The sequence below is a fragment of the Hippoglossus stenolepis genome, chromosome 4 (assembly GCF_022539355.2).
Source record: "Hippoglossus stenolepis isolate QCI-W04-F060 chromosome 4, HSTE1.2, whole genome shotgun sequence".
In the NCBI taxonomy this organism is placed as follows: Eukaryota; Metazoa; Chordata; class Actinopteri; order Pleuronectiformes; family Pleuronectidae; genus Hippoglossus; species Hippoglossus stenolepis.
The window spans coordinates 27,361,932-27,382,649 of record NC_061486.1 but is presented as its reverse complement, the minus strand read 5'-3'; the positions used below and the strand labels follow the sequence as shown (position 1 = coordinate 27,382,649).

General features: G+C 39.8%; 1 protein-coding gene and 3 non-coding genes across 5 annotated transcripts in view; all 4 read left to right on the top strand.

Moving 5' to 3' along the window:
• Positions 1-107, top strand: part of LOC118108259 — a 119-nt gene extending 12 nt beyond the window's left edge. The window contains exon 1 of the ribosomal RNA XR_007032656.1: positions 1-107. This exon is cut by the window's left edge and continues 12 nt beyond it. This is a non-coding gene — a ribosomal RNA (5S ribosomal RNA).
• Positions 108-597: 490 nt separating this feature from the next.
• Positions 598-715, top strand: LOC118107171. Its single transcript, XR_004695592.2, has one exon. It is a non-coding gene; the product is annotated as a 5S ribosomal RNA (ribosomal RNA).
• Positions 716-1,204: 489 nt separating this feature from the next.
• LOC118107792 lies at positions 1,205-1,323 on the top strand. Its single transcript, XR_004696192.2, has one exon. It is a non-coding gene; the product is annotated as a 5S ribosomal RNA (ribosomal RNA).
• A 1,621-nt stretch (positions 1,324-2,944) lies between these two features.
• On the top strand, positions 2,945-19,412 carry tbcela (tubulin folding cofactor E-like a). Of its 2 annotated transcripts, none has more exons than XM_047339664.1 (11): positions 2,945-3,032; positions 4,135-4,261; positions 4,446-4,516; positions 5,874-6,053; positions 7,054-7,193; positions 7,619-7,800; positions 9,728-9,984; positions 12,278-12,404; positions 12,548-12,664; positions 12,794-12,905; positions 14,803-19,412. In XM_047339664.1, exons 2-11 carry the CDS (start codon positions 4,236-4,238, stop codon positions 15,007-15,009), a joined length of 1,419 nt encoding a protein of 472 aa, XP_047195620.1. In that variant the 5' UTR covers positions 2,945-3,032; positions 4,135-4,235; the 3' UTR covers positions 15,010-19,412. The 2 variants fall into 2 exon arrangements, with proteins under 2 accessions (XP_047195620.1, XP_047195619.1); XM_047339663.1 differs by having other exon boundaries at positions 4,419-4,516.
• Positions 19,413-20,718: the final 1,306 nt, after the last annotated feature.

The following is a 20,718-nucleotide window of genomic DNA, read 5'->3' as shown; positions in this document are numbered from 1 at the left end:
ACCACCCTGAACACGCCCGATCTCGTCCGATCTCGGAAGCTAACCAGGGTCGGGCCTGGTTAGTACTTGGATGGGAGACCGCCTGGGAATACCAGGTGCTGTAAGCTTTTTCGAATTTTCTTTGCAACCAGAAGAGGGTGCTGTTGCTGCTGCTTCACAGGAGAAACATCTTGGAAAGAACAGGGTGGACTCACCATCAAAGAAAAAACAGGATATGGAACACACACATCATCACTGAAGGAAGAGAGCGAAACATTCAAATGACTTTTGACAGTCAAAACACTACTTTATTCATGCAATAGTAACAAATCATTCTCAAAATGTCATATTTGGAGAGAAGGATGAAAGAGCAGGGAGTTTACTCACCATCAGAAAAAGAAACAGTATGTGAAACCCGGATATTATTTCTGAAGGAAATTATTGAAAATTGTAATGATTTTTCTCTTGCAGTATTATGACAAAATTTCACCTTGGGCTTCTCTTTCCTTAAAATTAAATAACAATAGAAACCATGTTTCAATAGTCACAAAGTAACAGTAGTATTGATGATGATGGTGGTTCACATGTATAAATAAGGTATTGTGGGTGGAGTCCTTCGCTACGGCCATACCACCCTGAACACGCCCGATCTCGTCCGATCTCGGAAGCTAACCAGGGTCGGGCCTGGTTAGTACTTGGATGGGAGACCGCCTGGGAATACCAGGTGCTGTAAGCTTTTTCGAATTTTCTTTGCAACCAGAAGATGGTGCTGTTGCTGCTGCTTCACAGGAGAAACATCTTGGAAAGAACAGGGTGGACTCACCATCAAAGAAAAAACAGGATATGGAACACACACATCATCACTGAAGGAAGAGAGCGAAACATTCAAATGACTTTTGACAGTCAAAACACTACTTTATTCATGCAATAGTAACATATCATTCTCAAAATGTCATATTTGGAGAGAAGGATGAAAGAGCAGGAGTATACTCACCATCAGAAAAAGAAACAGTATGTGAAACCCGGATATTATTTCTGAAGGAAATTATTGAAAATTGTAATGATTTTTCTCTTGCAGTATTATGACAAGATTTCACGTTGGGCTTCTCTTTCCTTAAAATTAAATAACAATAGAAACCAAGTTTCAATAGTCACGAAGCAACAGTAGTATTGATGATGGTGGTGGTTCACATGTATAAATAAGGTATTGTGGGTTGAGTCCTTCGCTTACGGCCATACCACCCTGAACATGCCCGATCTCGTCCGATCTCGGAAGCTAACCAGGGTCGGGCCTGGTTAGTACTTGGATGGGAGACCGCCTGGGAATACCAGGTGCTGTAAGCTTTTTCGAGTTTTCTTTGCAACCAGCAGAGGGTGCTGTTGCTGCTGCTTCACAGGAGAAACATCATGGAAAGAGCAGGGTGGACTCACCATCAAAGAAAAAACAGGATATGGAACACACACATCATCACTGAAGGAAGAGAACGAAACATTCAAATTACTTTTGACAGTCAAAACACTACTTTATTCATGCAATAGTAACAAATCATTCTCAAAATGTCATATTTGGAGAGAAGGATGAAAGAGCAGGGAGTTTACTCACCATCAGAAAAAGAAACAGTATGTGAAACCCGGATATTATTTCTGAAGGAAATTATTGAAAATTGTAATGATTTTTCTCTTGAAGTATTATGACAAAATTTCACCTTGAGCTTCTTTTTTCTTAACATTAAAAAAAAAAGTCCTTATTTATTCATGCATTTATTTGTCTATACTTAAGTTATGTATCGTCCTCCATAAACCTTCCTGTACAGTGGCTGTTATCAAATCTAAAAACCTCTGGGTTCCTTGCTAATTTAGATACAGTCAAACTAAAACACATTTATGTAATGATTGCGTAATGTGTAATGATTAATTCATTAACTCTACACACACACACACACACACACACACACACACACACACACACACACACACACACACACACACACACACATAGTATTGTTTCATTTTATTGGATGCACAGCCTATGCCATTTTTCTGGGTGTCTTGCATTGTCGATGATTGTTCCGCCTGTAGTTTATTTTATTACTCATTTAAGAAGGATTCCTCTTAACATTATCGTGTCAATCATAAAAAATGTAAAAAGAATCACTGATGTAGCCCCGAGTTAGGAAATTCCCACTAAGCCTTATTTCTTACAAATAGTTTTGACTTGACTGAGCAGGAGGCTCATAGGTTTATTATGACATTAATGTTGTGTGCTACAGCAACACAGAGCAGCTCCTGTACCTCATAACCTACAGTACACTGCAAAGACATTAGTCATTCTTTAACATAGGGTGGCTAAAATGTTTGACAAGGCAAGTCGCACAGTCTGAAATGCACTTGTACCACAAAGTTCACTCTTTAACAAGAAAACACACTGGAGAGAAAGGTTACTTTTCTAGTGCACGCTGCAAATTATAGTGGAGAGTTGAGAAAACCAAGCCTGCCTACCTAACTGACATATGGAAGTAAGAAAATAAATAGATGTAGAAATACATAAATATAGAAATAATAAATGTAGAAGCAAATAACAGGATGAATAAATGAATAAATGTGCAAATAAATAGTTAAATGTAAAATAACTAAAAATAATATATGTTGAAATACATAAATTGAGAGAAGAGGATCTACTAACACAGTAAGAAGAATAGGAGCATCAGAGACATCTGCAGGTTTCCATGAAACAGATCAATAGAAATGATGATCTCTATCTGCAGGAGCATCAGCAGGACTATGACATCATGGGCACTCTTCTTCTCAGGGGCTGCCTCACTTCTTTTGTTTTTTAGTTTTGTATCATCTGATAGAAAGACACTTTTAATTATACTCAGAAAAAAGTGTGAATAAAGAAATACCCGCTAATAGATATTTAGTGTAAATTATTTTTTAAAGGGAAAACTCGTTTTCGGTTACCAAGCGACGTCACTTCCGGGATGAAAGTAGGGTGAGCAAAATGACAGCTGGTTGTTTTCATGAAGAAGGGGATTTCAAAGTGGACATTGAAGGTAAGTAGGAGGACGAGCTGCTGTTTCCTCCGCGTTGACTCGTCCTCTTGTGTCGTGTTGTCATCCGCTGCTGGTCGCTGACCGTGTCTTCACAGCGGGGCCATCTGTGATCCGTGTCCGGCCGCATCGAGCTGCTGCTGGGGGTCAGGCTGTGTGATGCTGGGGCTGACACTGCCCGGTTCTCTGCTACACACAGTCCGTTTTTTACTGCTCAATGACCGGGCTGTTCTGTGGAGCTAGAGCTAGGATGAGCATGTTCTAGCTCAGAAGAAAAAAAACAAACACCGTTCCCAAATCTGTCAATTCTCTAGTTTCTGTGTCTTATCGACCGACGTGCAGCACAACAAGACCTGCGTGACACATTTGATTGATCCGCAAGTGTTAAACATTAACTCGGCGTGAGTGTCATAAAAGAAGCAGCAGCCATAAGAGTAAAATGTCAACTTTTATCGAGGCTCTGCCTGTTGTTGCCAGGGTAATTTTTCACCCAAAAAATTTGTTTGGATAACGTTTGCTATGTCAAAATGGTATATGCCGAATTAATGAGAAAGTAAATCTGAATCACGGATTGGCACAGTTTTGGAAATTGAGATGTTTCTTTTCGCTGACAAGCGAATAATGATCAAATTAACATATTTTTCAAGGGAGAACCGTCTGCCAATAAATCAGCTGATTTACATTCTAAAATATGTCATTTTATATTTGTCTGTGTCATTTTGGCATATATGTTACATTACAACCACACTATATTTTATGAATCATCAAGAGTTACACCACAAATCGGTTACTGTAGTATAACATGTACTTTTATAATCAGTTGTTCTGTTGTCAGTATCATTTTCCACACAATTAAAGTGATTCCCAGAGATTTGGGTAATTTAGGTAAACCACCAATAAAAACCACTGTCAGAGGTCATTGATCTTATGTTCGTCACTGACAGATAATTGTTTGTTGTTCCCTTGTGGAGAAACTTCTTTGTGCTCTATATCTGTGTTGTGAAGTTCTAAGAAATGTCCTTCCATGTTCTTTAGATTTTATTGATATTGCAATTCAATAAACAGGGACCAAACCCCCCCCTGATCTTTGACCTTTGTTGTCCAGTGTCATGTGGTGAACTCCTCCAGAGTCCTCCCTGCCCCGGCCTCTACAGACCAAATCCTGACAACTGACCACAGAGGCTCCAGCATTTCATCAGGGGACACATGTCAGCCCCATCAGCAACTCTGGAGTAAGATAACCCTTACAGAGCCTGCATGTGGACCATCTCCCAGATAGACAGCTTTGTGTTGTGTAGAAGTTACATCTTTTACAGGTTCAACTGCATGAATAAAATGAATAATCAAATGTAGGTGTTTTATATACAAATTGTGTTTGTGTGGATGTAGCCTGCATCAGGCCTCTTCCTCTGACAGGCCCTCAGTGCAGACACCGAAGGAGACAGAGAGAAGTGATAGTGGTCAAATCGAGGGGAGCATCACTTCAGGTAACACGTCTTCTGCACTATAATGTTATACAGTTGGAGATGAAAGAAACAAAAAGGACACTGGGTTAGACAGCTGACAAACATGTATCTGTATTTTATTTGTCTTGTGTATGTGTCTAAAACTAACTGCGGCGACATAGCTAAGAGCATGATTCATTAGATGAGGAGTAACAAATTGCTTTCATACATCACCACAATTTTACTGCAGCCCGTTTATTTTCTCAAATAAGATATTGTAACAAGATCCTTTTATTTTTGTTATCCCAGCAAAAACCACTACATAATTGATGCTTCCCTGCAGCTCATTCCACAGCGAGGCTCTGCCCACCAAGCATTTTAAGACTCACATACTCGTCATTTTAATTACAGTCACTCAAGTGATGAGTTCACAATCCTTTTTTTTTTTTTAAGTTGATCTTTCTTCTTCCTTTCCTCCAGACAGATTAAATATAAGGAGATTTAGATGGGACAGTGTCTCTGTGGTTTGCTGATAAAGAGTAGAGGACTCCTTCTCTTGTCCCTCCCTGCTTCCTTTATCATTTTGTTACTCTCTTTAAACAGAAGGGGCGGCATTTATCAGACTGGACAGCTTTGTGTCATCAGGGTGAAGAGGCAAAATCCTAACACCAGAACGTTGATGCAAACATGTCCGTCTGTGCAGTTTGAAAGGCACATGAGGACTTTAGAATTGTTCAGGCAGAAAGTACAAGGATTTTGACATGTAGTGATATCTTAGTTCTATTAAGGTTGTGTAGTATAAATAAGACCTACAGTCAGAAATTTTTTGTTTTAGTTTTAACAATGAATTCATTGCATTTTAATCATTTCATTTGCAGCTGAACCCGTGGCTATAGTGATCCTCTTTACATTACACAATGAAAACTTAGAGCAGCAAATGTCGTGGTTTGTGTAAATGTGGTGGGTTTCTTGTGGCTGTCTCTAGTTTGGAAAGAAAACCTTAGTATGCATGGCATCTAGTCTGGCTTTCAACTGGTCTTCACCTCGTTGGTCTGGGCTAGAACTTCAGTGATTAGTTGATGAATTGATTTGTTGATCGGCAGAAGAGAAATCTGTTACTTTAATGATCAATTCATTGTTAAAGAGGTTTATAGCTTGGGTTGATAATCTGTAACTGAATTGATAATTATAAGACAATAACGGTTAGATGCAGCTCTCTTCTGTTTTTTTCAGCGATGTAAAAACTCTGAGTTGAGCAGTTTATGATGAAATTGTAGCTTTGGATGTGCTTGGATGTTGTACTTTGCCCTGGTCTTTGCTGTTGCATGGTTTACACACGGCCCTGGTAGCAGCTGGCAGATAATCACTGTGGGCGTCTCTCTCCCACACTACTGATCAGCTGAGGGGGAGGCCGTGCACCAGGACATATCCATGGAGCCACAGGAGGACAACGATGGCCGTACCTTTGTGGAGGTGATCAGTGAAAAGTACAGTCCAGATAACTTTCCGTGCCGCAGAGGACCTGGTATGGGGGTGGTGGTCGTGCCCACCGCAGGTCCTCAAGGTTCCCCTTTGAAAGGTGAGTGGGGGAAGGAAAATTACAGGCTTCGTTAAATTAACAGATAAATATGGTTATGTAACTTTCAAATTAAGTTTTATAACAAAATACACTTCACACCTTTTATTGAATACTTTCAAATTACTCACTTATCAGTCTGGACAGACATGGATATACAGTGCAACTTGACTGGTTAGGTGAGGCATACAAACACAAGGTTGTAATGTTTTGTTGTACATTAAATTGTATGTTTAATTGTATCTGTATTCATTGTGTTTGTATTTTTGAAATTATATAGAACATTTCCAGTCTTAAAGGGATAGTTCACAGATAAAATGTACTCATTATCCACTCACCACTATGCCGATGGAGGGGTGGGTGAAGTGTTCCACAATACTCTTTTGGAGTTTCAGGGGTAAACAGTTATGCAGCCAAAACCAATAGAATTGAAGTAAATGGTGATACATTTTTCAAACGTAAAAAACCCTAACATGCCTCCATAGTGCTCGTGTGGTGTCATCCATGTGCTATAAACTATGGGCAATCTTCACAGTCAAAGTCTGCACTTCAAGCAGACTCACTGGAAGTTCACGGAAAGTCAGATTAAGCCCCCTTGCAGATTTGCAGATCTGGACAGTCCTCAGCACTTGCAGACTACCTGACTTTACGTCTGTTAAATCTGGACATTTGGATTCAGTCCATGTCTTGTTGCTGCATTGCATTGTTTCCAATGTTCTCCAGTGGTGGAAAAACTGACCCATAAAAGATGACATCCTGACTTATCCTTATTTTGGCTCTTATCTCCTTCTTGTTCATAGCATCAGCACTGACTGTATGAATTTAGACTTGTGAATTTTCTGTTTTGACAAGTCACATCTTTCTTTGACTCATTGCATTTGGATTTAAGCTTACTTTGCCCAAATTTAAAACCATTGAAAACCCTCTTTTCCCTGTGAACCTTCCCCTGGGTCCAACTAACCACATTAATTCTTCTCTCCATCCTCTCCCACCTCACCTCCAGAACGTCTGAACCTGCCCAGTGTGCTGGTGTTAAATGGCTGCGGCATCAGCCAGGCAGGAGACCAGGCGGGGATCGCTGCTTTCTGTGCTCATGTCAGGGAGCTGGACTTGTCCCATAACAAGCTGCAGGACTGGCACGAGGTGAAGTTTATTAAAGTTGTTTATTCCCATTAAAAGAGTAAAAGATCAAATGCAACAATGAATTGATACTGCTAAAGTATTAGTCGTACCGAGCTCCATCGTTGGCCAAACACTATTATGGTTTTAGTCTTTTGATGAAATTTCTTGACAGGGTTAGGGTTAGGGGTTAGGACCCTAACCCTTGACAAAAAATAGAAAACAGGCAGTCCCATCCTGTATGTGTTACCAGGTAAATGTTCCAAACAGAGAAAAAAAAAGTAGCAGAGGTTGTCTTTTGTTTGTGATGAAGAGATAAAGATCCTGACAAGCATTGACTGTCTCTGATTACACTATTGTCCACTAAATAAAGTCCATGTTGTGGTTTTGTATTAATTAATGGTTTCTAAAGCTTCTGGACTCGCAACATATTATTATCTTGTTTTCAGATCAGTAAAATTGTGTCCAACATCCCAAAGCTGAAGTTCCTGAACCTGAGCTCCAACCCCCTAGCAGGAATGACCCTCGAGCCACGGTGCACCGAAGCCTTTTGCCGCATCCATCGTCTCGTCCTCAACAACACCCAAGTGTCCTGGGACACCGTGCTGCTGCTCATTCGGGAGATACCTGAGTAAGAATTAGGCCAAACAGTCCCCTTAAATTCTGCACCAAATCTATCATTTTCATTTGGACGTAGTTCTAAATCTATGGAAGATATATCTAGAGTGTTGATTCCTCACTGAATCCACATTATCTCAGCTACACATTGGTGGAAGTTACAGGTTTGTGGCCCTATTAGTTACTGTGCAGCAGCTGAAAAAAGCCTACCCCTCACAAAATCACATTTATATCCTTTACATCCAGATTTTTATTTGGATTCACTAAATATGCCTGATTTTTTTAAATAAATATCCATGAATTATTTCCAGGGAAATCCTTGAAAATGTAAATAAAAGTACTAACTCACAATGTTAAAGAAAATGAAAGATTCCTGTATCTGCACCCTTGTCCGGATCCATGCCGAAGGTTATTGGGTTCTTACTTGGCCCATGTCCCATCCTTCCATCAAGATTCATGAAAATCAGTTCAGTAATTTTTTTTACAACAAACAAATAAACAAACAACAAAATAAGAGGGGCTTAACCAAAAACTCCTTGCTGAAGCTAACTTCAAATATATTTCAAAAGTCATTCAAACTCCACATGACAACAATAACTAAAACAGCTGTGGTGAACATATCACTGGGATCACACTCAGAGCAAGTTGCTGAATGATATTAACACTGATAGCCAATCCAAATACATCTAAATGAACAGCGAGTCACGTTCAACATGGCAGATGGCATTACAGAGAGACTCATTATTGAGGTCTAAAAACAACCCACCGCTGTTTGATAAAACATACAATTGACAAAGATGCTAGAAAGAAGAAGGACATCTGGGATGTGTTCAGGCTCATCCTTAGAACCAGTGGCCAAGTGTTTTTTAGTCTGACACAGCTTGAGTGTGCTGTGTTGTTAGCAGATTGTTCATTCATCAGTGTGGATGCTCACGTTGTTCTGGTTATGGTTGGTGATGTGGAAAACCCTTAATTCTAACTCATAACTGAATAATTAATCTCCTGTATTAATACATTAGGGTGAACTTCTGGTGCCGCACAAAATCAGAGAAGTTAAAAAAAAGAACAAGTATGAACTACACAAAATACCCATTTTAGAATGATAATGTTAATGATGTTGATATATGTATATCTATACCAGACACCATATGTGAAACAAACAACTATAAAAGTGCAAAGTAGAATATAACATGATAGTATGAATATGTAAATCTAGAGCACATACCTCCACCAGGCCCAAAAGTTCTCCTATGAAACCGCATTTAAATTCACTTGATTTAGATTTTTATTGGATCTGCACTAAATTACACACAATCATAAATACCAGTCCCCTAAACATGTCAGATTTTTCTATCATGATTCATGAAGTCAACAAAAGTTCTACTATCTTACACTGTGAAATAGAGTATCCTGATACCACATCCCTCCACCAGGTCTTGGGGTAATCAGTCCAGTAGTTTTTGTATAATCCTGCTAAATTCAAACAAACGCAGATGAAAATATAACCTCCTTGGCTAATAATATAACAAAATACAAGAGTATTATTTAATATAAAATGTAAATATTTAAATAATAAAATCTGAAGTTGGCAGGATACAATACAGTTGAGAGGGAGAGAAGTGGACTGAGGAAATGTGTGTGGTTTTTATATCGGTGTCACCATCTTAAAATCCATGTCCGCAAATCTAAGCATCAAGGTCCCACAGAGGCAAACATAAAGTACCACCCAGAGATAATCTACACAAAGACTAAAGAAGTAAACCACAGCAAACAGCAAAAGTGCTTTCTAGTGACTGGTTTTATTAGGTAATGTGTTCGGGGGAGGGGCCATTCAGTTGATTACTGAAGAGAATTTACAGTTTGTACATTCTAAGTGGAGGAAGGCAGTTTTCTGTTATATACAGTATATAGTCCCTACATTGTCCTGTGTCGTCCTGCAGGCTGGAGGAGTTGTTCCTGTGCCTTAATGAGTACAGCAGTTTGAGTGCCTCCGGTGTAGCCTGTCCCAGCCTGCGCCTGCTTCACATCACCGACAACAGCCTCCAGGACTGGGCCGAAGTCCGCAAGTTCGGCTCCATGTTCCCCAGCCTCGACACGCTGGTCATGTCCAACAACAACTTGGCGTCCATCCAGGACAACAAAGACGTCCTGCAGCGGCTCTTCCCCAACCTACGCAGCATCAACCTGCACAACTCAGGTCAGGGGACACGGCTAATTGCTTGTTTGACACAGTTGACTATTTTACATGGTGTGGTAACTGTTTGATTTCAGTAGGAATTTCTCTTCAGTTATTCATAATAAAGCAAACATGCCAGAAACATATTCTGCCCACAGACTGAGATAATGTCATATTCCACTTGTTTTTAGGAGTGTCTTGAGACGAGATGTAAAAGGACAGCAAGAAAGGAGAGAGATTTTGATTTACTTTGAGCATTCTCTTTCTAGTTTTTCCAACAATTTCAGTCAAAAGACCAAAATCAAAAATGCCCTTTTCTGTTCTATTTTATATCTAAAAATATATGGTTTATTTTTACGCTTCCAAGTGGGCAACAGCCAGTGGCTGGAGGCATTATTATGACCTGATTAGAATTTGGTGAAAGTCAAAGATCAAGGTCATGGTGACCTTACAAAACCTTTTTTTGATTTGTGAATGCAACATCTCAGAAACAACTTGAAGGAATTTCTCATGATCTGGTATAAATGTTAAGTTGGACTCAAAGATGAACTGATTAGATTTTGGTGGTCAAAGGTCATGGTGACCTCATGTTCTTGAGAATGTGATATATCAGGAGTACTAATAGGGGATTTCCTTACATCAAGCACCAATATTCAATTGGACTCACGGATGACCTGATTATATTTTGAAGGTCAAAGTCACGGTGGCCTCACAAATCATGTTTTTGGCCTCTGGAACATTATATCTAATGTCTCCCTTTAGGGAATTTTCTTCAAATTTTAGTCACTTTGACTAAATTAACTAATTGGATTTCAGCGGTCAAAGGTCACAGTGACCTTAAACGTCTGGAAATAAAGTCTATGTAGGCTGAAACTGCACTGATTGGTGGAGGCATACAACAGTGGGGAAGTAATTATAGTTTTATGACTGTAATTCCCTAAAACAGTGTAAGTTGTTTTAAACAAATGATATTCAAACAGAAGTAAATAGTTGATGTGATTGGGGACTATATTTGGTTGTGGATTTGGTGCTGTGGTGGTTGTTTCCATCAGCACGTTAGAAGGCCCCATACACACCTGGAATTAAAATGTGTTTTTTTGTGATCGCATCACAAGCAGACAGGTGTGAAGATCCGATCACGATTTGTTTGTGACCACCACCACAATATCAACACTGATCACAACATAATGATCGATACTTTCCTTAAAGGGTCAGTGTGTAGAATTTAGTGACCTCTTTTGGTGAAGTTGCATGTTGCAGCTAAATACCCCCACCTCACCCTCCCCTTCCAAACATGGAAGAAAACCAGTGGTAGCCTTCAGTTATCATTAAATCTCAAAAAGTGTTTAGTTTGTCCAGTTTGGACTACTGTAAAAAACAAGGTGGCCTCTATAGAGAGGACCTACTCCTGATGTAAATGTAAAGTATTTAAATATTAAAGGCTCATTCTAGGGTAAAGAAATCAACAAATTGTACAATTTAGATGAAACACACTAGTGAAAACATTACCAGGATTATTTTTTATTCAATTTCTGCCAATAGATCCCTTTCACCTTAACCTTACACACTGAACTTTTAAATTGGTAAAATCTTTAGTTATAGTGCAGCTGCAAAATATGAATTCAGACTCTCCTCACTCGTCTCTCTAACTCTCTTTCACTCGCTTGTGCTAAAACTGACACACACACGCACACGCACACACACACACAGTGACATCTGACACACTTGTGTAGTCAGACTGGGTAAAAACAATATAACTTGGTCTTCAACAGAAATGACCTACATGTTTATTTGTATAGAGCGGGGAGGTGAGATCTGATCTCAGATCTGATTACGAGGCACATGGGCCACATTTTAATGTCAGGTGTGAACGCACGCACTCAGAGCTGTCCACTTGTGATCGGATCACAACGACCATGTTAATACCAGGTATGTACGGGGCCTAAATTATAATAATCTACAGCATGTGTGTTTATGGTAATGAATAATATGTGTCACCTTTGTCTAAAACTTGTCGTCTCTTTTTCTCATCAACAAAAGAACAGAACCAGACATATTGTCTTTTTTATTCCACACATTCTTGTCAAAACCTGGCAAATATATTACTTATTTTCAAACTACTGATGGTGACTCAAGTGAAATCACTTGAGGACAGGGGGGTTCATTATCTGAATAGTTAAAGCTCAAAATAGAAAATCCATTAGAATGATACACAAGTGGAAACGATCTCTTGTTTCACTGTTTGCTCTGGAGGCACAAACATCTGAACTTTTACATACACATATGCATGACCTGTCCATGTGTACTTTGTCAGGTCTAAACCGATGGGAAGACATTGAGAAGTTGAACTTCTTCCCCAAGTTGGTGGAGGTGCGACTGCAGGGCATACCCTTACTGCAGACCTACACCAACGTAGAACGACGCAGCCTCATGATAGCACAGTGAGTCCCATCAGTGTACTCAGTTAGAAATTAGCTAAACTTTAGCAGGTGGATGGCTTGTTTTGTTTCTCCCAACACTCAACACTCAATCTTACGGGATCACAAATATCTGTCGCTTAACTACATAATGTGCTTCTCCTCAGGCTTCCTGCAATATCACAGCTAAACGGCAGTGTTGTGACTGACAGTGAGAGAATAGATGCTGAGAGGTTCTTCATCCGTTACCACTTAGACTACCCTGAAGAGGAGCTGCCTTACAGGTACACTGCACTCTCGTCTGTCCTCTAGCCACAGACGTCGTAGTTTCTTTCGTTGGTGCTGTGTTGGTGTCATGTGTATCTGTGTGTGCTTTTAAGACTGACAGCAGAACCTGCTCTTAACCTCCTCAGATATCATTCCCTGGTAACCAAGTATGGGAAGCTGGAACCACTTGCCGAGATCGACCTCCGACCTCGCTGCCGTGCCCAGGTGGAGGTTCACTGTGAAGAAAAAGTGGAACAGGTGTAGTTCACGAAAGTAGAATAGCTTAGTTTGATAAGATGTATCTCATCTCATTTTTACCTTATCTCATTTTTTTTAAATCTCTCAGACGGACAGACAGGCAGACAGATAGATGTCCATGTGGCTATGTTAAAGATTTATAGATTTTCACCACACGTGGCTAAGAACAGCTGCTCCCAATATATTTTTATGTTTACAATGAATCACATGACTGTGTATAATCTCAAAGAGATTTTCACCCGCCTCTGCAGTTCCTCTCAGATGTGTTGAGCATTTTCGCATTTTTCAGCTCTTTTAGTTTTTCATTGGCAGCTTCATTGTTTTGTTTCACTCTCACCAGCCTCACCATCAGGTAGCTGTTTGTAAACCAGTACATACTACACAGACCCAGATAGTTCATTAAGGACTTAAAGGGATAGTTCACCTAAAATTTTATTTCACTCATTTTCAGTGGTGTATAAAGTACTTGAAAGCCGTACTTGAGTAAAATTACAGATATCTTACCTGAAAGTGACTCCGGTAAAAGTAAAAGTCACCCGTAAGAAAATGAAGTAGCTCATATTAAATGTACTTAAGTATCAAAAGTATCTGGTCTTGAAATGTACTTAAGTATCAAAAGTAAAAGTACCAAAATTAAAAATACAAAGTGCTTTTTATAGCCTATACAGACACAAAACAACCCAAAATTGTTCTCTTCAGGTTTTATTTCAACTGACTGAAAAATTATAACAAAAATCTACATATACTGTATAATTTTACAAATTTGGAACCTCAGATGCTGAGGTTCAAATAGTAATGGACTAGTGCATCTGAACTTCTAGGGACAACAAAGAACCAACACAACAGAATAAACAAGTGCCTCTTGTGTCTGCCTGAGAACCATAATAGACCACAGTATAACCTGGCGGAGCGCCGAGAAGACGATCAGACTTGACTATCTAGAGGAAGTAAAACCCGTAACAAGGTTTCTGAAGGTGAACCTGCGGAGGGATCATTACCGGTACAGCCTGCTCGACCCCGGTCGACCAAGGCAGCCCGACCAACCTCCGGACGCTTAGGTTCTCGCACTGTCCCCCCGAAGGCAAACACGCCGCCGGGCCTGCGCATCTCCCGAGGCATGGGGCACGCGAGTGAGCGAGAGAGAGGCGCGCGTTGCGCCAACCTCCGCTGCTCAAGTAACGAGCCAGTTTTGAGAATATAAGAAGTAGAAAGTACAGAAAATTGTGTTCAAATGTAGCGAGTAAAAGTAAAAAGTTGTCAGGAAAATAAATACTCAAGTAAAGTACAGATTTGTGAAAAATATACTTAAGTACAGGAACGAAGTATTTGTACTTCGTTACCTCCCACCTCTGCTCATTTTCTACTCACCACTATGCCGATGGAGGGGTGGGTGAAGTATTTGAGTCCACAAAACACCTTTGGAGTTTCAGGAGTAAACAGTGTAGTAGCCGAATCCAATACAAATGAAGGAACTGGTAAAAAAAAACATAACATGCCTCCATACTGCTCCTGTGGTGTCATCCAAGTGTCCATAAGCCCCGACAAATTTGACTCAAAACGTCGTCATTTACACCGTGTTTTTAGCCTAAATGTCCACTACCGGAAGAAGCGATGCTACTGCGCACCCCGCGTGTACCCTTGGGTGAGAGCTTGTGTGCAGTGTGTGCAGTGTGTGCAGTGTGTGCAGTGTGTGCAGTGTGTGCAGTGTGTGCGTGCGAACGTGAATGCGGCTCCAGGGGAGGATATCAGAGGACATTTAGTTTATTCACCCTAACCCTAACCCTTGTGCAGGTTTGATATTTCTTAACTTTGGTTTATTAAACATCTGTACTTATTCTGAGTGAAATGAGCATCAGTTTAATGCTTAAAATGTACTAACTGTTTATTTGTGTGTCAGCTAAACATCCGCTTGGACCAGACAGTAGCTGGGCTGAAGAAGCAGCTGACAAGAGTGGTCCAGCTGTCCACCAACAGCATGAGGCTCTACTACATCGACAAGAACAGCGCCTTTGGTCCAGAGGAAATGAAGTACAACACCCGGGCCCTCCACTCCTACAGCATTCAAGATGGTGATGAAATACTGGTGGTACCCAAGACCAAATGAACAGCTGGTGTCAAACTGGCTGATGAGAGTGACTACTTTATTGATTGATTGATTGATTGGTTCATTTGATTATTTATTTACTGGTTAATAGCTTTGCATAATAATTGGAATACGCATGATCTGGAACAGCATCACTGGCCCACTTGTTTGAACGGAGAGAAGTTAAACCTGGTGTGAACACATTCACAGGGACTGTACAGTGGACTATGATGCTGGGAGGCTCTGGCTGGAAAAGCTGCCAGTCTGGAGAGTATTGGGGCTTTATTAATTTCAGCTTTACGTGAGGGAATCCACCGGAGTTAGTGCACAAACCTGTCATGATGGAGAACAGGCCAAGAGAACAGCACGCAGTCAGTTAGCAGCAAGTGGAGTGCGCTGCTGTGCCAGCGAAGCTTCACCGCAGCTCTGTATCTTAGTACATGGCTTGTACCATAGCGCCTGTGTAATCAAGTATCCAACACCACCGGCTTTCCCGCTTGTCGCAAAAGCTACCAGTGGTAGTAGTGAGGCAGTGCTGCTGAATGAAGAGGAACTGCAGTTCTCAATTGCACTTTTTGTGTAGTCACAAAATCAGGAAGGACAATGTCTGTGAAATGAAAAATCTGCCTAAACTACTTCTAAATGTCAGGAATGGGAGAACAACTGGGAGTTGTGTTTTGTTTTGTTGTTAGTCAGTGTTTTCCTTTGTATTTTTTGGGATAATTGGCATTGTGAGAAGTTTCAATATGATATCTTAAATATTTGGCAAAGTAACAACAGAGTCAAAGAGCAATGGATTCTTTACATACTTGAGATTCAGCTATCGGTGACATTTCTCATTGAATAAGTTGATTTTTAAATCCTAGTAGGTCCCTTCGAGACATTTTCAAAAATATAATAATAGTTTGCTTCAAATCACTACTTGTCTTATAGGGCAAAAAAGGTCCTAAAACTACATCTCCTGCTTCACCCTTTTACTCTCAGGGCCTGATCTACTAAGATCCCAAATAAAGAGTGCTTAATTGCATGTGCATTATAACAGATTGCACGTTTGGTTTGTGGGCGTTTTGTGCGTGATCTACTAAAAATAATTGCGTAAATGATAACAGGTGCAAACATGTTAGAGGCAGTAGTATTTAAATTAGTGTTTTGCGTGCGTTTTGCTCATAATAAAACCTCGGCAAATAAAACAGGTGGGGGGCCGGTGGAAGAGAAGCCTCTGACCAATATTGTGCAGCAGGTGCAGTTCACTTTCTGAAAAAACACGTTCTCTCCGTCTGCTTCCTGCCGTCTCCTCCTCACCACAATCACTGTAGCCATCTGTGCGCAACGCTGTGCCGATTAGCACCTACCTTTCAAATGTATAAAATATAGACGCAGTCACAAGCAGCGCAATTATTTTCAGGCTTTGTAAATCACAATGTGTGTGCTAAATTAAGGTTTGCACATGTTTTAACAAATGCGCAAAACTTTAGTAGATCAGGCCCTCATTGTATAAACACTGGAATTATCAAATTTTTTTCACATTACCCTTGTGTAGGTGGCATACTGGACCATGATTGGCTTCCAAACTAGTTGCCATGTCAAAATCATCCTGTACAAACACGTGTTAAACTGAGATTCATGGCGAGCTCAGAAGAACTGGGCCCCTTCAGCAGATGAACATGAAAACAATATTCTCATGTCAAACTCTGCACAGTGAAGGTCAAACATCTAAGTGAAGTAACAATATGTTAATCCCATTATTGAAGAAAAAGAGACAATCATTTAAACATTACACCACTTTGTGACAAAATGGCTTCATAATACATGTAATAATCATGAACAGTTCATATCTAATAGTATTAAGACACTCTAAAGGTTGATGTTTGCATCATCACTGGCCAAGATTTAATGTTACTAGGTTTCTTTAAAAAAAAAAACAGATGCACACGTTTTCATTCACATACATGCACAGATCACCACAAAGCGGCTTCATGTCATGTGCTGCCCCCTAGAGGCTTCATCTATGTCTTCAACAAAAATTTTGCTCAGCCAATAAGTAACCTCTGTAGAACACACGCAGACACACACACGTTTGTACTCCTGTCTTAGTGAGGACACTCATTGGCCAAATGCATTCCCTAGCCACCTACCCTAACCTTAACCATCCAAAATGCCTAACCCAATCCTAACCTAATTCTAACCCTAACATTAAAAACCAAGTCTTCACCCTCAATCAGCCCTTTGAAGAAGTGAGGACCGGCCAAAATGTCCTCACTTTCCAAAAATGTCCTCACTCTGTACAGTCTATGCTTAAAATGGTCCTCACAAAGGTACAAGTACAGGAGCCTACACATATTCTCGTCTTTCTATGGTTGTGAGGACACCCATTGGCATAATGCATATAGCCCCTAATCTAAATCTAAACCCTAAAACCAAGGCTGTGTCCAAAATCACCCACTCCTTCTCTACCCCCTACTCATTATATAGCAACTTCTATGAAGAGGACTATTGGATAATTATAATGCATTGTGACAATAAGTCCAATGTTTTCTAAACATTTGAACAGCACTACAAAATGGCTAATTCACTATATAGAAGAAGAAAGAGGGGATTTTAGGGAGGAAATTCCCCCAAAAACACTATATTCACAACAGTGGTTCTGAATCAGAATTGGCCTTCACACAATAGAGAGTCAAGTACACATCAGGGTACCTGAAAAACAATTTCTTTAAAGTAATATATGTCTACATTTGAAAATATCCTTGTTTGTATTCAGACCATCCTGCTTCACTTGAGCACGTTCTGGAGCACGAAGAGGTCAAGAGCTTTTCATTAGCTTTCTGTCCATTTTAATGAAACAACATGGTTTCGGCAGTTCCTCTGGTTCCTCTTGGTGTTAAGTACACATGGCGATGTTATCTCCCATGTTTTTAGCCTTTTACTATTATTACGTTATTATGCATTTAAGAAGATAGTGTTTCATGTTTTTTAAATGCTTATCTTTTTCTTATGGAAGTTGTATCATCGCGTGATTTCGATTACTTTCATACGAGTTTGTTTTATGAATATTTAAATTTTATTCAGTGTTCATGTTTTGTACTATTTATTTAGAATCTTCAACTTATAATCAGTAGTCATCCTTAAAGAGATGCTGATCTCAGTGTAATGCATTCATGTGCATCTTTGCATGAGCTTGAGACTTGAGAGCTTTTACCAGAAAGCTAGTGTTACAAACTGGAATTGTGAGGTTTTAAAGATGTGGGCATCATTAAGTGATAGGTTATAACAGTTGTATTGTGGGAAATGAGGGAACCAGTGTTTGTTTTTTTGCCATACAAAGGACTTAAAGTTAGCATATGTTGCACACTGCTGCTGAAATTACCTTTTTGGAGTTAGGTTGAGTCCACCCAGTTTAAAGAAGCACTATACTACATTGCTGGAGGGCCCTAATTTAAACTGCACACTATTGTATTAATTCTCTACATTAGTGTTTCATACACATATATTTGACATCTCAGTCCAAAGATGACTCAGTGGGTTATTATTGTTGTAATGTATTCATTTTAATATGCAGCATCCCCCTCACGTAAGAGGAACATTGATGTAGGATGTTTGGTGTTATTGCTTTTTCCTATAGCAAGCAATTTAGCAGAGCAGGGGATTCTTGACACAGTATTATGGCAAAGGAAACAGCTGACATGACAAAGCCAGAAAATAAAGTAATCATATTGAGTGGCTGCAGCTTCAATTCATTCACTGTTGATAGAAAGCAGTGTTTTTACCCTTCAAAGGTATCAATATGTAAAATATAAAAGTATGTAAATACCACAATATTTAAAATATACTATTATGTAGTATTTTTATGACACTACTGCTCTACTTGAACATTAAAAGGTGTGATAGACTGAAGGCGTAGCAGCGAGCAGGTCAGATGAAAAGACACTGAAATCTTTTTCAACTCATTATAGTAGTGCAGAATACATGCAGGTTAGTGTAGCATGAACCACAGCCATAGAGACCAGCAGGGTAGTGCTGGCATCAACATCCAAGTGTGAAGTGTTGAGCTATAGTGTCGGTCCTTATCAGTGAAGGGTTTGTCTGTGTGCACTATGCAGCTGTTTGCAGATGTTTGATTTAAAGGTGTGCATGTTTTTGTGAGGAACCATTAATGCACTTGATGGAACTTTGTTTGACATTAAGGCAGAGGGATATATTTTAAGTCTTTATGTAAATTTATTGGTTACCTGTTCAGTTCATATAGATTTTGTTATGATGTTATTTATCGTGTCTCTTGCTTACTTCCCAAACTGCTACATGCCAAAAATATTTGCAAAGCCATTTTATAGCCCTTAAAGCCCCTAAAATTTATATTTCGGGTTTAAAGTATTATTTTTTGTATCATTTAGGATTAATGGCTAATAAAGCGACAATGAAAGTTATGATTTATATTGAAGAGTTTCATATCTCAAAACTCAGCCAATGTGCTTCATCAGGACTGTGTGAGAGAGGTTGGACCCAAAATTTAATGGATTCTTTCTTGACCCATCCTTCCACCACGTTTTGTGATAATCCATCCTGTAGATTTTACATAATCCTGCTTGCAAACAAACGGACAGGGGTGAAAACAACCTCATTGGCGGAGGTAAAAAAAACAACAAACAAAGCAAATCAGTGTTGATCCCATCACTCACAGCAAGAAGCTGATTGAGAAAATTGGTTTTCAGGCCTTTACCAGAAAGTGCCACCCTAAAACCCCTTTAACAGCAGCTATTTGATATGTGCTGTTTGGTTGTTCCTTCTGTTGTGTTTTTAGCCGTGCTATTCCTCTGCAGTACAGGTCAGCTCAAAATACAGGTCACTCAGCTAAACCATGAGCAGCAGAGCAGCCGGTAATCGATCAGTCAGCAGTCCTTCAGGGAGACACCCATTTCAGAGGCAGAGGTAATAACTCCACCAGCAGTACAGTCACAAGACAAGTCCTGCTTCAGGACCGAGTCAGAAGCGACTGTTCCTTGTGAAAACTCTTAATTTTCAAAATCACGATCGCTTATTGTTTTCTTCCCATGTATGAAAATGACATTTAAAAGAAATAGGCTCATTGTTTTTCTAGCTTAGAATTCAATGAGAAGATAAAGAACACTCGTATATGTGTGAAAAATTATAAGCTACAGCAAAATATTCTTACAATTTCATTAGCATCTTATACGTCATTTGTTTTAATCTCTATAAAAAGTGTAGTTTAAACAGGCTGTGGTTGTATGTGCTGGGCCAGGCTTTTTCTTGGCTTTGAAATATCCTGGCAACCTCCTATAATATCAGAACTTGTTGTTTATACACTTAGTAGTGATCTGTTGACGTGCTGGAGGGTGAAATTTGTTTTCACACGGAGCCAGGCGTGTTGTTAGTAGTCCTGAGCTATTTGTACGGTTTTGTGCTAAGCTATGCTAACTGCTGATTGGTGTAGCCTCATATTAGCTGTGTCTCAATTCAGGGGCTGAATCCTTCTGGCCCACTAAGACTTCGTGGGCCGCGTTGACCTCGAAGGCCAAACCGAAGTAAGACTGGTCTACAGAGGATTTCCATGATCAACATCACCAGATCAAATATAAAACTACTGATTTAAGTTCAAAGAAGTCAAAATGCATTTAAAGGTTCAGTGTGTAGAATTTAGTGACATCTAGTGGTGGAGTTGCATGTTGCAGCTGAATACCCCTCACCTCACCCTCCCCTTCCAAATATGAAAGA

What these genes read in the sequence shown, in the direction of transcription:
- tbcela (XM_047339663.1), top strand. Translation starts at nt 4,236, where the DNA reads ATGTCAGCCCCATCAGCAACTCTGGA. An exon ending in CATCAACCTGCACAACTCAG is followed by an intron (nt 9,985 to 12,277) that starts GTCAGGGGACAC and finishes GTACTTTGTCAG; the next exon opens with GTCTAAACCGATGGGAAGAC. An exon ending in GAAGAGGAGCTGCCTTACAG is followed by an intron (nt 12,665 to 12,793) that starts GTACACTGCACT and finishes TAACCTCCTCAG; the next exon opens with ATATCATTCCCTGGTAACCA.